The following is a 17,092-nucleotide window of genomic DNA, read 5'->3' as shown; positions in this document are numbered from 1 at the left end:
GCAAAAAATTGCTCTCCACTTCGGGAGGTTTATGGAATGATATCAGCATAGCCATAGCAGGAATGCATACATTAGAAGCATTAAGGAATTCATGCCTGAGTTGGCTTTTTTCTTTTGTACCTTCTTGTGTTGTGTATTTTAGATTCTAAGCCTTAGGGCAGGGGCTGTGTTGGATCACTAAACTTTAATTGGAAAAAGCAGTATAAATAAATAAATAAATAAATAATAAAGCTTTAGCAAACCATGTCCCAAAGAAGGCCTTTTATTTTCTCAATAACTACAATAACTTTATTTAGTATGTGAACATTAAGTGTCCACATGAAATTGCAGGACAATGAACTATACAAATTAGGGAAAGTGCAACATACGCATTAAAGGAACATATAAATTCAACTTTCAGCCAAGTCCCAAGCATAGAGGACTTCCTTTCCATACTGTGGTATCTGAATCAATATAATACTACCAACATGCCTGATGCTCATCATTTTTTAAGCCCAGGATACTCTCAATGAGATTTGTGGTGAGGCATAGGGCAAGGCCTATCAAATAAAATGCCCTGCCCTTCTGCATGCATAAACAGGCTCTCTCACCAAAATCTATGATCTTCAAAAGTATTCTCTAAAACAACCTCACTAACTTTTTGAGTACTACTTTTTAAAGTATGTATGTTTGATTTTGTCTCAAACAACTGATGTACATGGGGATCTACAACTTGCTATATTATAATAAGGGTGCCATCTGATAGTGAATACTAACAACTTGACAAATGACAATAATCTTCAGAGCATGACAACAGTATTAAAACAATCAGCTCATCTAGCAGTTGCTATTAGCTGGTTATGTTAACCTTAAAATATTTAACAGCCTATAAAAACTATATACCAAATTATGCAATATGTAATTTTGAACGCAATTAATAGCTAAATAAAATATGGGAAAATATTATGCTAAATCATGTGTTGCATGCAGTAAGTAGTTATTTTAAGTAGCTTACTTAATACGTTGCTGGAGCACTGTGCAGCTTAGTTTTAGATTCAGAGTAAGTGTGTGATGGATTTCTACAGTCTACTCATAACCACATATTAGTAGAGTAGAAATTCCTATAGAACTATGACATATGACACGCTTGAAACATAGCAGTATAGCCTCACAGTGCGGATCTATTTTTCAGAGAGTTTCTTTTTCAAAGAGGCAGGCATCTCAGGTGGTGGGGGCCGGGGTAGCTTGAGATAAACCTTAACTGAGTCATAGATGAACCACTGCAGGGCAGTGAGGGTGCCAATCATTAAGATGCGGGTAAACAGCCCTTTCCAGATGCCTTTCATGCCCAATTTCTTGAGGACGCCTACAGCAGTGCTGCCCTTTTCTTTATTGAGCACAGATATCACAGAATCAGCTGGGTGTGAGACTACAGCGCAAAAGACGCCAGCAATATATCCACCAACAAATGTGACTCCAAGTTGTTCCATTTTGGTGCACTGATCCCGTGGTTTGGGCATGACGTATTTGTAGAGAGCCTCTACAGTTCTTTCAAAGCAGGAAAACTTCATCATGGTGTAAGGGATCTGCCGCATCCAGAGTGGAGCCACCCCCTTGTAGAAAGCCCACAGCCCTTCTTCAATGTACATCTTGGGAGCTGCCTCCCGCAGTGTGTTGGCAAAGCCGTGCTGGGTCTGAATTCGTACCTTGGCAGCTTCCATTGGGGACAAAGCAATGTCAGCAAAGAACTCAGCACTGGCTGAAGCAGCGAGGTAAACGCTGGTACGCCACAGATAAGCTTGTTCCGGACCCAACAAATCAGAGTAATATATCTTGAAGTACTCGTAGAGGCCAAACTTGGCAAGTCCTTGCATGGAGTAGCCTATGGCTGTTGGAGCCCACCCCTTGACCAGACCATGCATTCCCTCCTCTTGCACAGTGAGACTAAGCCCCTGAAAAAGACCCCGATAGCGCGTAGGTTCCACTTGCATGCGGCACTTCACCACATCCAGTGGGCATACTGCTGTGTGGGTTGCGCCACAGCTCACCACGCCACCCAGGGAGCATAGTATGAGGTAAGTCGTTGACCCATACTCACAGCTATACTCTTCCTCTGGTGGAGGTGGAGGTGGAGGTGGAGGAGGGGCCGCTTTTTTGGTTGCAGCTGCTGCTGACAGGCAGCGCCGATGTTTGCACAGAGAGAGCGGACTGCTGTTCAGGGAGGCCACTGCATCCATGGCCCTGTAGCCGCCTGAGGCCTTGCACAAAAGTGGGGGTGCAGGGCTGCCGCTGCTGTTTCCTTGAGAGCTCCAGGAAGCGGGGCAAGCAACTGTCCAGAGTCGAGACCAGAGCTTGGGGTGGGGGTATGTGCAAGACCTAGAGGCCTCCATTTCCATTTTCTCCAGGTTGCTGGTGGATCTGCTGTCGATACCCGTTCTCCAGGAAGTATAGGCAGCTGCACTCCACAGCCAAGGTATGTTCTGGGAGGTGGTGAACTTGGTGCTGCTAGTCTCCTCCTTCCAGGAGCTGCATTTCCCCTGGTCTGCAGAAGGACAAGGCATATTCAGCGCAAGGGAGAAGGGCCAGGAGCAGATTAATGGCTACTTTCCCAACTGCCACGAATCCCAGGGTTCTTCTAACCATAGAGACTCGGCCTCCAAAGGAAGGATAGGCCCTCCCAGTGGGTGCGGACTGTACACTGCCACAAGGCCTCAGTGGGCCAAAACAGGCCTAGCACTATAGAAGCAGGCTTTTAAATACATAAAAGAGGATGGGCACTGGTTATGTTGCCCTAAGGATTAGACTCTCTTTAATAGTAAGATTTAACCACAATGTAGAAGAGTTTGCTTGAGGTTAAAAGTAACAGATGTAAAAATGCATTTGTCTTCCATATTTAAATAACCAGAGGCTGGTTGTTCACTCGTTCATTTCTTCCTAACACCTTTGGGAGAAATAAGACAACATGGGATTCCCCAAAAGATGTTAAGCCTTAACTTTTAACTGCTAAAGGTTTGAGTTTGATGTAAATAAAGTAGACAGTGGTTGTATGTTATTGGCTAACAGATAGCCAGCACGGTCCTAGTGGCTATATGTCACTCTGAAGGGGTACAGTTAGGGCTTTCTGGGGTAACCCTAACTGTACCCCGGATTAATAAGGCTACAACTCAGCATAAACTAAATGGCACCATGATCTCCTAAGCAGGAGGTGCATGGATACTTAGAAAACAAACATTACTTATTGGATGTTAATTGTGAAAAAAGGTAGGTTGTTAGTGGAAAATAAAGCCGGGGGAAAGAAGGGCAATATAATGGGAGTTACAGGATAAAAGAGGGATACAGAGAAATGGGGATTTCAGGATAGTGTTTTGTGGTAGAATGGATTATCTGAGAAAAGTTTTGCCAGATCTGCATGACCAGTGCTTGTTTAGTAATGGTACTCACTGGTAGAAAGTACCATTGCATCCTTTTTTGTTGTTGTTGTTGCCTATGGCAGCCATTTTGTATTGTCTTTGATCAAGATTACATAAATAAATAAATGTCTCCTGCCACTAGATTTCTGAGCATCAGAGTTTAAAATAGTGATCTTTTTAACCTGAGTGTATTATTGGGGATTGTAATGTTCATAAAGCTAGTAGGATATTTGCATCTCCTAGTCAGATTAACCCTCCAGTGTGTGTCCAGGTGTAATCTGTCAGAGACCACATACCAATGATGGGTGGGGCCAGAGACAAAAGTGTATGGGACACCCCTTCTCTTCCCCAGCTCTTTCTGAAACCCGCTTTTCCCTCACCTACAGGAAATTAGTCTGAGGGTCACATAAAAGTAGGCTGAGGACTGAAGGCTGCCTTCCTGTGCTCTAGGGCTACAGGGGAGTGGTGCTAAGAATTTTCCACACTGTTGTAAGAATGTATTAGAAGGCTGAAAATACGTTTTGACAAAGATAAAATAGACCTGGCAAAGCTTTCCTTATTTTCTGGCCAAACCTCTGCTGCTGCCATTGCCGCTGCTACTACGGCTGTGGCTTAGAATATTACCTTTCATCGTTCTCTCACTGTCATCCGTTCACTGTCTTCTTTAAAACAGCACTTTAAATATTTGAGAGCTACTAATATGCCCTCATTCCCCTTTTAATGCAAAGTACTGTAACTTGCATAAATGTTTGTTTCTGACTCTACCTCATATTCATAGTGCTAAATTTAAATTCAAAATTTTTAACTGTAATGAAGGAAACAAAGCTTCAATGTGCTCTCAGGCAGGGATTTATTGTGGGATTGGTGTTGTTCATGCATACAAGTTTTTTGCAGCACCCACACAACATCATTGGCACAAAAATGACAGCCTGTATTTCCCCCTATTTAATCTGGCTTTACACTTTCCATTGAATTTTCAGTAAGTTAAAGAATACCTCTTGCCCATTTGCTTTCTGTAAATGGCCCATTTGTAATAAGGTGCTATCTGGAGGCACCATTAAGTTTAATGTTTTCAAGGATAAATGATGAGCATATTAGTTGTCTCCACTACATGCAAAAGGAGAATGCTAGGCAACTAACTACAGTATGTGGCTGTTTCATTTCCTCATGTTACTGTGTTTTGCAAGCAAACTGCAGCTTCACAAAAATGGCCAAGAGGGACAATGTCAGGGCCTGAGAGGAGGTCTGCTTTTAAAGCAGATTGCTTGTCCTGCTGTGAAGTAGCAAAAAGCTAGAGAGGGCAGTGCCTGAAGGAGGCACTGCTGTGTAGGTCAAGTTCTTCGACAGCAGAACCCTCTAGCAGAAGTTGACCTTTCAGCAACTGTTGGACACAATAGCTCCTGAGCAGTTTCTGAAAGGACTTCTGAAAGTATCTATTTTCACAAAATTAGAGTTGTGGACAATGAACCAGATTCGTGATCCACATCTGCTTCTTTTTCCTGGAGTGGTGGTATGGTTTAAAGCCGGTATGTGTTCCCAGATCTGTTTCCTTCACAATAGAAAGTCCTGGATTCTTGTACATTTCAGAAGGTTAGCGGCACCCATATTTAACAATATAATTTATGAAAAGAGCACAGTCACTTCAGAGGTTAGCTGGGTAAACAGTACATGAAGTTTTGTAGATATCAGGGAATTTCTGAAGCTGCACTTGGCCATTTTCTCTAAGCCAGCCTTTTTGGACATGGATATTTGGCTAATGAACATTTTTTAAAAACTGATGCAGTTTTTATAGGTTTTTATTTTCACTAAAATTCTGTTTCTGTTAGTTCTTGTTTGTTCCATTGGGAGGCTCAGACTTCACTATTAACCATTGTAAAAAAAAACCCTCTTTTTTTACCTCAACTTTTCCTTTGAGTCCCCAGAAACCATTTCCTTAATTTTATAAGACTAACAATTTAGAAAAAACTTTTAACCAGTTTGGACTGATTGAAGTTTAGGAAGATGCATTTTAGGGGGAATTAACACGTATACATGCATTATTGGTAGTTTGGTTAATTATTTTTATTTGCAACTCTAACCTTGCTTTCCATTTATAAATTGCAGTTTTATATTTCATTCATACATTCTTTTTATTCTTATATTTCAGTTATTGCAGAGTTTTTATATTTTTCTCATTTATATGCTTTGATTTAATAAATATTTGCAATTTATTTTGTTCTTCAGTATATACATACATAAGAGGGGATCAGCATTGCACCCATTGCCTCTGCCCATGATTTCTATGTGTTAAGTGAAAGTGACCTTTTTGGTTATAATTTATCTGTTTCTGTTTTTAACGTTGTTTTTATATTGATGCATGATACTTTTAAGTTGTAACTCTGAAATTGCTTGCAATGAAGAAAGGGATATAAATATTTATAACAAATAAATAACAGTGTGAAATTGGCTTCTATATGTGTATAGCTATGACCCTGTGTGAACAGGGTTCCCAATTTATTAACAGACTTTTGCACAATTAAGTACTGTACAGTGTACAGCAATTAGCTTGATGGTTATATAGCTTGCCTTGTAACATACTGAATATCTTGTGTGGCTGTTTGGAGTTTTTAAAGAAGGCATATTAATGCCTGTAAATGAGCTATCCATAATTGTCCAGCAGTAAAAGCTGACCAAGAAATCTGGCAGAAATGGGTGGAAAAACAGCTGAAATAATATTTTTGTGTGAAACAATAGTTTATGGTTGCCCTTCATTTATTTTATGAAAACAAGGTATTGTATAACTAAAGGCATACATAAGTTGCTTGTTTCTGTAAATGTACTATATGGAAAACTCAAATAATAAAATGAACAAAGCATTGAGGATGCTGTTCCATAATATCTGAGGGGCCACATGTTCTCTACTTATAAAATATGTGAAGCTGGCCAGTTTTTAATTAACCAAAAGCCAACACTGGTTTAAGCAGCCCCAGGTAGGGCCAGCACAATAATCACTGAGCCATGGGGTTAACCAGTGCCAGTAAAACAACACTATCTCAGTGAATGCTGCTGCCCTCATGTCCTGTTAAAGCTCAAAATTGAGCAGCCTGCTTTTTAAGAAAAATTATTGCAGGACCACTAGAAGACTGAGTTCCTTATCTTCTGTTAGCAATTGCCTGCAGTCCTTAAACCAAAAGCTCCACCTCCCTTCTGACAGAGGGAGAAGGGAGTCAGCAAGCTTAGAACACTTTGTGTGTATGATTTTAAAATACAAAAGTTTTTGAGGATATGCAATGCCACACATCCACCTATGACTCTGTTGAAGTCTGCTACAGGAGTTCTACTGTATTCTGGGGGCTGGCCAATTGTTTCTTTTCTTTTTGGAGCTGAACTCCTCCCCTTCTGCAGGCCCAGGCTTTCTAGCTATATTGTAGCTATTCTCTGCAGCTTCTAAGAGCAGATTCAGACCTGCTGCCTTGGTGTGGTGGGCCTGCAGAGGGTTGCCTGCCATGGAGTCCCAAGACGCAGCTGCTCAGTCTCTCCGGGCCCCCAAATGCTCACGCTGCCGGAACCACGGCTTTGTGGTACCCGTGAAGGGCCACGCAGGCCACTGCCGCTGGAAGCAGTGCCCATGTGAAAAATGTGCTCTCATTACTGAACGCCAGAAGATCATGGCTGCGCAGAAGGCCTTGAAGAGGCAGGGACCGGACTCGCCACTCAGGGAAATGTTGCCACCTGGTCAGCACAGTCCACGCGATGAACAGGTGGCAACCACAGGTAGCGGCAGAAAGTGCTCCAGGCTGAATCTTTCAGAACCCCACAACCAGGGGTCTGTTGTGCAGGAAGGAGCCAAGGGGATTTCTGCAGCAGTTAGCCACTCTATGAGGACAAGGACTGCCAGGACACCACCCAAACCCAGCTCTCCAACTTTCATAGACTTAGGTATGTGGTCCAGCTCAAAGCTCTGCTTCAAACAGGCTGATGTGTTCATAGCCATTATTTTAATGTATTTTTGATCTTTGTTGGAAGCAGCCCACCCAGATGGGCGGGGTACAAATAAATAATAATAATAATAATAATATATTTTATTTTATTTTATTTTGCATATACGCACCAAATGTTCCACCTGCCCTGCCTCAATAATTTCTGTTTTCTGTTGTGGAGATTTGGTACTGGTGCTATTTTGGGATTTCTTCTTCCCTGAAAAGATAGAATGGATTTATTTATTTATTTATTTTGCAGTTCCATATCCTGCTTGAGGACTTTGTAGCTGCAGGAATTTAGTCTTGGAGGCTGCTTGACCATGTTTCATTGTTGCAGAAAAGAAAGAAAAACCACCCCTCAAATCTATGCAGCCGGTCTTTGTTTTAAGAGTGAAATGAGCTTGCAGCAGGCCCTGCGCAGCACTGAATTGCCAATAGAGCAACAAGACTAACCCAGAGTCTAGACTTAAAATGAAGTTTGTTGTATTTTACAGACATCTCCTTTAGCAAGGGGAATATATCACAGCCAGTGCAAATAAACAGGGAAGTTACTGCCATTTGTTGGGACCGGGTGTGTAAAATATAAAAGAGAAAAGCAAACCTGGGATTTGACTGTCGTCTTACGAAAAATTATTTTTGCAATGAAAGTGGTGCTCATATGTGGCTGCTTTTACAAATATCTAGAGCTGCAGTGAATTTTGGGAGGGGAAAATCAAGATCTAATTTTGCAAAATTAAATTTTATTTTACAATACTTAGATTTTTTTGGTCAGCATTCTCATTATTGAATTTAAGGGTTAAACTAACAACATGAAGTTTAGAAAATGTTAAATCTAGCAAGTTGATAGCAATACTGCCTTAAATCAACAAGCTGTAAGTAAAACAAATTTATCAAAAACATATATGTTGCAAAATGTTGTATTTAAGCTCTGCAATTTTCCTGTTTTAAATTTTCAGAACATGTTGGTTCAGTTCTAAAAAATATGTGGTTAATATGACTTCAACATGCTCTCTAGCTGTTTCATTCTATTATCTCTATTTTGTGCTACCTTTAATTGTGGCTTGCCATCTACTGGTTTGTCAGTGTACTAAACACTATTAAAACAGCCTATATGTTATTCTTTTATTTAAACTTAGCATTAAATCTGTGAGCTTGTTTTCAAATGCATCAGGTTGTGTTTTGTTTTGTTTCGAAATACTGATAAATCTTCCAGCCACAAGTGCTGCAAATTCAGAGGCCCTGGTAGTGTTTAACTTTGCTTCAATACTACATGGTGTCTAGAATCTTTTAATCTGTGAGTAGGAATGGTGTCTCTGGACATTCTCCAGCTGGGTGGGAGCCATTTATCCACGAGTACCTCTACATAGCTATAAAAACATTTAGATAACCCAGCCAGAGGCGTAACTGGGTCCCTTGCGCCATTGGCAAGGAGCTGTATTGGTGGGACCACCCCCAGAAAAAAATCTGACTTTACCGTAATAGCCACATTAGAAATTGCTGCATTTTATGCTACCTAAGTACTTGAAGCGACCAGAGTTAGTGTGAGGATTGGAGGAAGGGTGAAAACATTTTCATGTCTTTGTTCTGTGGTGCAATAAGGATGGTAAGCTTGTTCCACTTTTGATCTCACCACGACAGTGGTCTACCTTCATACCACCTTGCCATTTCTCCTACAGCTCAGCTCCCCACTCTTGTCTAAATTCACAACTTTACAGAGATAGCTGGAGAAAGATTTCTGGGGTGATTATTGCTTCTCCCTGGGCCTGCGCCTCGAGCGAAGGCCTGTTTCACCAGCCCCTAAGTACACCACTGAACCCAGCTATGTAGGTACAACCCAGCTGTAAGGTTCTTTCCCACAGACCTGGCAGTTTGCCCCAGTGCAGTGAGAATTATGACCTTCTCCCCATGTTTTGGCAATTTAAGCATCCTAGCTGCATAGAACTGGTCCTGGATAATCATCTCATACAATCTCAATCATACAATGTTGGGAAGACATCTAAAAAGGACCTACTCATGAATATTCAAATAGTGGAAGCACAGCATTTTCAAGATGCTAAAATACATGGAAATCTTATATTGTTTATAACACTATTCCATTCAACTATTCTATTTCTCTGTAGACCAGCCTCAAGAATGTGCTGTTGTGGGCCCAGAATCTGTGGACAGGGAGACTCCAAAAGTGTATCCCGGGTACTCTGGGATGTACCCTTACCATCCATTTTCTGTTGGATTCACTATCAACCAAACAGGCTACAGAGGCCCTTCACCTGCCTCTGTCTTGCCCCTGCAAGCAGGTTTCAGGCACTTTCCTAGCAGTCATGGGCCAGGAGGTGTTGCTTCTATGCCAGTAAGTGACATTTTATCCATAGTACTGCTTAATGCAAGCTCTGCTTGAATGCAGGAGCTCAGGTCTTGAAATATCCTTACAAAGAGAGAGAGAGAGAGAGAGAGAGAAAGAAAGAAAGAAAGAAAGAAAGAAAGAAAACCCTTTGCCTCTGGTAGCATCAGTCTTGAATTGTATGTAGACAAAACAAAAAAGGGGTAAATTTCAGGGTTATACAAAACTTGTCCCTTTAATTTTATTGAGTTTTCCACCTTTCCAACTCCTGGTCTTGAATATAGATAATATCTCTGGGAGTGTTTCAAATCGGCTACTATTAGGAACTGTACAAACTGGATGCACATTGGAATGAGCTTCCAGACAGGCAGCTCCTAGTGCCATCCATTCATGGCTTTTCTGCTGTAAGCTACAATTGGAATTGACTTTCTACACTATTACTCTATGTATAGACCTGCTGTGTTCCATCCTCATCACTGGGTGTGAAACAGCTGATATGGGTGGAAAAGAAGGTCCAAATCATGTGAGCAGCTACTGGAAGAGAAGCGTGCATTTGTTATACTGATAAAGCAGTCTATAAATTTTGTTAAATGAAAAAATAAAGACAGCCTTTGTAGCTGGTGCCATTTTAGCAGCTTGCTTAGTTTTGAATCAATATTTAATGCCAGTGTGTATTTTATGGCTATCTGCTTTTAATCAAAGGGGTATTATAGTGGTAAAAAAAACTAAAAATCCTCCCTGATCACTGCCATTAACCAAATTGCTAAAATGGTGTTGACGACAAAGGGGTTTTTACTTCATAAAAAAAAGTAAAGCCAGAAAAGCATTTTAGTGCTAATTAAAATATCAATTTAAAAAAAGCAGAGTAATAAAATTGTTTCCACCACAAAGGTAACAGCATATATATGTTGTGATAGATCAATGCCCACAGGAAAATATTGCTGTTCTAAAAAGATATTTAAGTACGGTACTTCTAAGGGCATCCACACCTGTGGAGATTGCGTTACTCTTCTGTTCTTCTGGAAAAGGTGTCTGTTAGGCATCAGGATGCCTCATGGAAACTGATTAATCAATTGCATAATAAAGCCAGACATTTCGGTGTATGTCTGTTCTTCTGAGGAAAGACAGTAGAACAGGAAAAATACAATGCAACAGCTGTGTAGCTGTCTTGTAAAGAGTAAGTGAACAAAACATGACTATCCCACACAAAATGCCAGGTGTGGAGTACCTTAAATGTGATTTAACCACTACTTTCAACAGATATGCACATCCAAGTTCAGGTGTTCTCCTTTACTTTCAGTGGGGTACATATTTGGTTGTTCACTCAGAAATAATCCTCATTTTAAATACCCAGCTCCCAGTTGGCACAAAATATAGTGTATCCATACACTGATAATTGTTTCTTCAAAGTGAAAGTAAATCGGACAGAATTTGACAGGTGGTGGTTTCAAGGTATCTACGCTAGGGGAACCCACATCAGAAACTGAACCTGCTGGATAATTGAACTAATCATTCTCTTGGGGTTTTAGGGGCCTTTTCTTTTCTTTTTTAGTACATACTGCAACTGGCTCCTGTTAGGGCCCATGTACATGGAGAACTTTGCCCATGTTCACAGTTTTGCACTTGAATGGAAGCTCAGGACACCGTAAATGGAAATGGTATGGAAATGCAAAATGGGTTCCCAGTATGATGAAAACTGCCATAATTTCCCCAGTCAACCTGGAATAGGGTAGCTAGGTGCAAAAAGGGACAGGGCTCCTGTAATTTATCGGTAGCAGCTTGTAATGCAAGCTACAGCTGTAGAATTTCCTTCTTCTGCACAACTATTAAAGCTGCAGGACCCTGGACATAAGTTCATAAGGAAAGCCAAAGGCCCATCTACTCCAGCATACTGTTCTTTCAGTGGCCAACCAGATGGAAGCCTGCAAGCAGGTCCTGAGTGCCACAACACTTTCCCCACATTTGGTTCCTAGCAAATGGTATTCAGAGGCATCCTATACTTGACACTGGAAGTAGAGCATAGCCACAATGACCTCTTTTGCTCCTGGTCAACCTACCCATAAATCTTTGTAAACAGTTCAGAATTACAGTGGTGCCTCGCAAAACCAAATTAATCCGTTCCGCGAGTCTCTTCGTCTTGCGGTTTTTTCGTCTTGCGAAGCACGGCTATTAGCGGCTTAGCGGCTATTAACGGCTTAGCGGCTTTAAGAAAAAGGAAACAAACTCGCAAGACGTTTCGTCTTGCGAAGCAAGCCCAAAGGGAAATTCGTCTTGCGGAACGACTCAAAAAATGGAAAACTCTTTCGTCTTGCGCGTTTTCCGTCTTGCGAGGCATTCGTCTTGTGAGGTACCACTGTATATGATGCTAAAACACATTTTGTCTTAGCCTTCTGTCCTTTTATGTATTCACACTGAAACCAAATACCTTTGTCTCTTTGCCTTCACGCAGATGCAAGATGTAGGTGGAGATTTTTGTCCAGGTTATTACACTCCATTGCCACCTTTCATACCTCAGGGATTTCTGCCAGGGATTCACTACATTCCGCCGCCTCTCCCACTGAATGTTGTGGCTGAAGCTACAAAGGAAACATCTGGTAAGCATTCAGAAGGTTCCGTTTGTTGCATAGCAGGTGTGTTGTGGCTGTCCAACCAGACAGGAAGGGGATAAATAACAACTGAGACAAGTGTATGGGCCACAACTTTCACATGACTACAGTGAGGTAAGCATGGCATTAGGTTAGGATCCGTTATCCTGAAAGACTCCTGATATGGATGCCAATACGCCATCCCAGCATGCCTGTTGGGGAATCCCATGGAGGTTGGCTAGTGTGAAAGGACGCCATGTGACTAGTATCCTGCTGGTAACCTGATATGAATAGTGACAGGAGTGGACCGCCTGGGCCAGACCTGGTGGGAGGGTCCCAAAGATGACAATGATTATATATTTATTTATAATCTCCCTTTCTCCCTGACAAGGACTCAAGGAAGTTTACAGATAAGAACAGCTAAAAGCATAGAAGAAACTATCATTAAAAAGCAATTAAGCAGCAATAGAAAAAAAGACTTTGGCAATCCCACCTGCCACTGAACTCAGTGTGTTTTGATTATATGCAATTTTGGCTTTATGCACTATCCATTGGAATGTAACTCCTGCATTAGTTGAGAGTCACCTGTACTCTGTACTGACTGGCAGCTGTTCTCCAGGGTTTCAGGCAGGAATATTTCCGTTACCAAGAGACACTAGGCATTGAACCTATAACCTTTTGCCCTGTGTGGGGTGTGTTTTACCACTGAGCTATAGCACTTCCCTCTTTAGCATGGTCCTTCTTAAAATATTTAGCTCCTGTTTGCTTTTCATCTTGAATTGTGGAAATATAAATTAATAGCTGCTTTCAGATTGGGTAAGGTCAAGGAAAAACCACACACACAAAAACCCTTAAGTATTGTATTTACCTTTCTTGGTTTCATGCCTTTAGCCCAGTGTAGGGGAAAATCAAGCATACTATGGGCAACCTTTGGCTGGCTCACAGCCGTGATACAGAAACATTTTCCACAGTTTCAAACAGAGTTAACTTTTCCCTTCAGAAGAACTACTTTTCCTGTTCTGCCACAAACATGGCTGATATAAACATGCTGAAATAACTCATGAAATAGCTCTTATTTGTATGTTCATGCCTACCTGTTGTTGTTTTTAAAATCCTATGTATGAAAAGCTAGCACATCAAAGAAAAGGCTAGACTTGAAACTCTTTCCCTATACATGTGCTTTGTTTTTGATGCAGAGAATCACTCACAACTATGTGACCTAAATACATACTCTGAAGCACCACATACTGTTTTGTGTACATAATTAGGTTGCCTGAAAACTGAAAAATTGTTTGCTTCCTAGCAGCAGTTTGTCTCAAGCTGAGAAGGTATGTTTTGAAAAGCTGCTAACTTTCAACATGGGAACAAAGTTCATTTTGTAAAAGCACTATATGTGTATTCTCCTTTGCTTGCAAGATGCTTTTTTCTAATGGATCTAGCTGATAGTGCTGTCTGGCAGGTACACTTCTGCTAGTAGTGAAATGCTCCTTCAACCCTTGCTTTCATAAGTATCTTTATCTGGTTTAGTCCTATGTGGACTTAGTTATACGTATCTTTAGCCAAATGGATTTACAGAAAGTCAGGTATCATTGACGGACAGTTCTAAGTCATACTCATAGATGACCCAGACAAACAAATCCATTAATTTCAGTAATCTATTCAGGTTATGAGTCAGATACCACCCCAGATTTTAAAGGAACAGAGCTAATCTTTCCATTCTTTTCTCACATTCTATGGCATGAATGTGGGACGTGAAAATTATTTTTGGAGTTTTAAGTTCTGATGTTTAATTTTTGAGTAGCCACAAGAGGGCAAACTACTTGGAAATTAATCTCAAACTCTTTAGAGTTGTCAATTTGTGGGGCGGTTGTTTGAAACTTTAAGGTTTTTTTGCATCTTTGTAGACTACATAAAATAAGTTGTATATTTGCAGTAGTATTGGGGAGTTGATCTAATAAGTCACCATCTGCAAACTAGAAAGATACAAGCTATAATAACATGAGGTGATAAGCTTATTTGTATTTCAAATATTTGAATGATTCAAGATCAAAAATGGACATGAAATTAAAACAAACAGAGAATTCCTTGGATTAATTGTAAAGAGCAGATTCATACAAAGAACCTGAAATCACTGGATTGTTCTTCTGCTTCTGTATTTCAGCTACACCTGCAGATAGCCAGGATTCTGGAGTGATATCTGAACGCAGCCTGCCATCTTCTCAGGAAGATGCCAGTGGAAAATGTTCCTCATATTCTGAGCACTAAATGCACCAAAAAGTCATGTTCAAATGTTGACTTCAAGTGGTGCCATTCTGAAAGTGATGTTTTGTTTTGCGTCACTGACTGGTCACGTCAGTATTTGGGTTGGTATTGTTCACAACATTTGGTCTATCAGGTGCTATCCACACAGGAATTTCCGCTGCTTGGTGCCTTAGCGCCAAAGTGGAAGTTTAGGAATCTTCATAGTCGGTTTCTGACATGTAGATGGGCAAGAAGTTAATGCTGGCTCAACTCAGGATTAATGTAAACTGTAGGAGATCAGATGTGCTCAAGTACATGCGATCCCTAAATAAAGTTGTGCCTTGTCATACTTTCACACCACCTCCCAGCCTGTGGTTGTGAAAGTGGATATTCTAGCCATTTCTAGGCTTGCCCGCTTTTGTTATCTGCTTCTGTCTGAGCCTTCAACAAGAGTTTGCTATGTAGATATTAGCAGGCGATAATGATTATCTCCATTGTTTGAAAAGTTTGATTTACTAATTCTTCCATTTCAGGCTGGTATTAAAACCCCAGAATCAGGCTAATTCTTTTTCTGACAAGTTGGCAGCCCTAACTTACGCTTGTGCTGCAGCTGTGTATTTCTTTCAAAGTGTATTTCTTTCAAACTATAGAGGGATGGCTCAGACACTTTTTTATGCTTCAGTGGGTATTAGAGCTGCAATACACATAATGGGAAGAACCTTCTCCCTAAACAGAAATGTTTATAGGGAAATAACGGTTGAGTTTCAAGGGCCTGCTAATGATAACAGACCATGAATAGAGTTGTGGTTCATATGGCTGAACAGTTGGGATAAATTTGGGATAGTAGAGTTACAGTTACCACTATGATTAAGGCCCCATCTGCACTATACATTTAAAGCAGCGTCATACCACCCTAGACAGTCAGGGCCTTCCCCAAAGAATCCTGGGAACTGGTCTTTTTGTTTATGATGCTGTGAGGGATTAGGAGATCCCTGTTCTCCTCCCAGAGCTACAATTCCCAGAGTTCTCAGGGAAGAGAGGTTGGGTGTTAAACCACTCTGAGAAGTGTTACTCTGGGAGGAGAACTGGGGTCCCCTAGCAACTCTAAGCACCCTTAACAAACAAGTTCCCAGGATTCTTTGGGGGAAGCTCTGACTGCTTCAAGGCCTTTAAATATACAGTGCAGGCAGGGTCTAAATGTAGCTCTTCATGCTCAGTGTTTGAATTGTGTCGTTTATATAACTGTTTCATGTTAATTATGGCTTAGTCCAAAACCAGAGACAAGAACTGGGGAAGAGCAAGGAAAATGTGCACTTGATGACTCTCTGCTTACTCAGCCTTTACTTTGGGGGAAAAGAGCACAGTTCTTACCTGATAGGAAAGGAGGAAGATTTATTTTTGTAATAAATCAGAATAAGGATGAAGAACAGCATTCCACTTTAATGTGTTCCCTTGTAAAAAAGACCAGCTACAAATGTTAGTTTCACTTTCTTTGCTTAAATCTATTAAACATTGATACTGACCTTAAGTTTTGAAATGTCACATTTTTGTTCTGAAACAGACTTCAAATGTTTAAAAGGCGGAGGGGACATTAACAAGGATATTTTTATCTGAATACAATTACTGCTACAGTTGTTGAAGAATTAATGGAAAATTCAAACGTATACCTACTTGGCTTACCTAATGAGCAGCAATAGAAGGATTAATAAAAACTTCCTATTTCAAGTGACTGAACAACATCCAGAGTCAAAGGCATTTTAGTCAGGATGCATTTTGCCATATCACTGTATGGCTGAAATCACTCTTTATTATCACAAATGAGCCAGGATGAACAAATTATTGTGGCCTAGTGCACTAGGTCAAAATCCACCATGTAAGAAATTCTTGTGTACAAACTCAACCAAAATGAGAGCTGTGCAAGACTACTTGTGTGAGCATGTGTTACAACTACTTAGGTGAACATGTGTTACAACTTGGGAGTATTATCTTTTAGTATTTTAGTTCTGAATCAAACACTATATTTAAAAGGTGACCCTGAATTTGAAATTCATAACACTGAAGACAAACAGCAGTTGGATCAAGAGATCATGGATCATTGCTTTGCAATAATGTATGGGGTTCTGCTTGTTTTTGTAGTGCTACAGATGTAAGCTTTTGAATTTTCTAGCTTTCAGGTCAATATTCTATATTCTAAATAACTATAGTGTATTTAAATATAAAATAATGTTTCTTTTTTGTTTGTTTGTGGATCCATGAGAGTGGACTTTTGTGATGTACAGTGGTACCTCGGGTTACATATGCTTCAGGTTACAGACTCCGCTAACCCAGAAATAGTACCTCGGGTTAAGAACTTTGCTTCAGGATGAGAACAGAAATCGGGCTCCGGCGGTGCGGCGGCAGAGGAGGCCCCATTAGCTAAAGTGGTGCTTTAGGTTAAGAACAGTTTCAGATTAAGAACAGACCTCCGGAACAAATTAAGTACTTAACCCAAGGTATCACTGTATAAGAAAGTATGAGAGAGAGAAGCCAATTGTCATAAGTATGGCAAACTATTCTTTTACCTAGTCTTGTAGTTATTGG

The 17,092-nt window shown here is 40.6% G+C and overlaps 1 protein-coding gene and 1 pseudogene across 4 annotated transcripts; one reads left to right on the top strand and one right to left on the bottom strand.

Annotated features, from left to right (window-relative positions):
* Positions 1–246: 246 nt before the first annotated feature.
* Positions 247–2,642, bottom strand: LOC309533972 (solute carrier family 25 member 3 pseudogene; annotated as a pseudogene). Its single transcript has one exon. The product of its transcript is annotated as a solute carrier family 25 member 3 pseudogene (transcript).
* Positions 2,345–16,040, top strand: DMRTB1 (DMRT like family B with proline rich C-terminal 1). 3 transcript variants are annotated; one of them, XM_082225711.1, is made up of 5 exons: positions 2,345–2,452; positions 5,613–7,307; positions 9,469–9,695; positions 12,136–12,280; positions 14,433–16,040. In XM_082225711.1, exons 2-5 carry the CDS (start codon positions 6,875–6,877, stop codon positions 14,534–14,536), a joined length of 909 nt encoding a protein of 302 aa, XP_082081837.1. In that variant the 5' UTR covers positions 2,345–2,452; positions 5,613–6,874; the 3' UTR covers positions 14,537–16,040. The 3 variants fall into 3 exon arrangements, with proteins under 3 accessions (XP_082081837.1, XP_082081836.1, XP_082081838.1); XM_082225710.1 differs by lacking the exon at positions 2,345–2,452 and adding an exon at positions 2,686–2,794; XM_082225712.1 differs by lacking the exon at positions 2,345–2,452 and adding an exon at positions 3,142–3,240.
* Positions 16,041–17,092: the final 1,052 nt, after the last annotated feature.

This window comes from Podarcis vaucheri, assembly GCF_965113315.1.
Source record: "Podarcis vaucheri genome assembly, chromosome: 6".
NCBI lineage: Eukaryota > Metazoa > Chordata > Lepidosauria > Squamata > Lacertidae > Podarcis > Podarcis vaucheri.
Note: the sequence above shows the minus strand (reverse complement) of the source record. Positions and strands in the feature narration are given on the sequence as shown.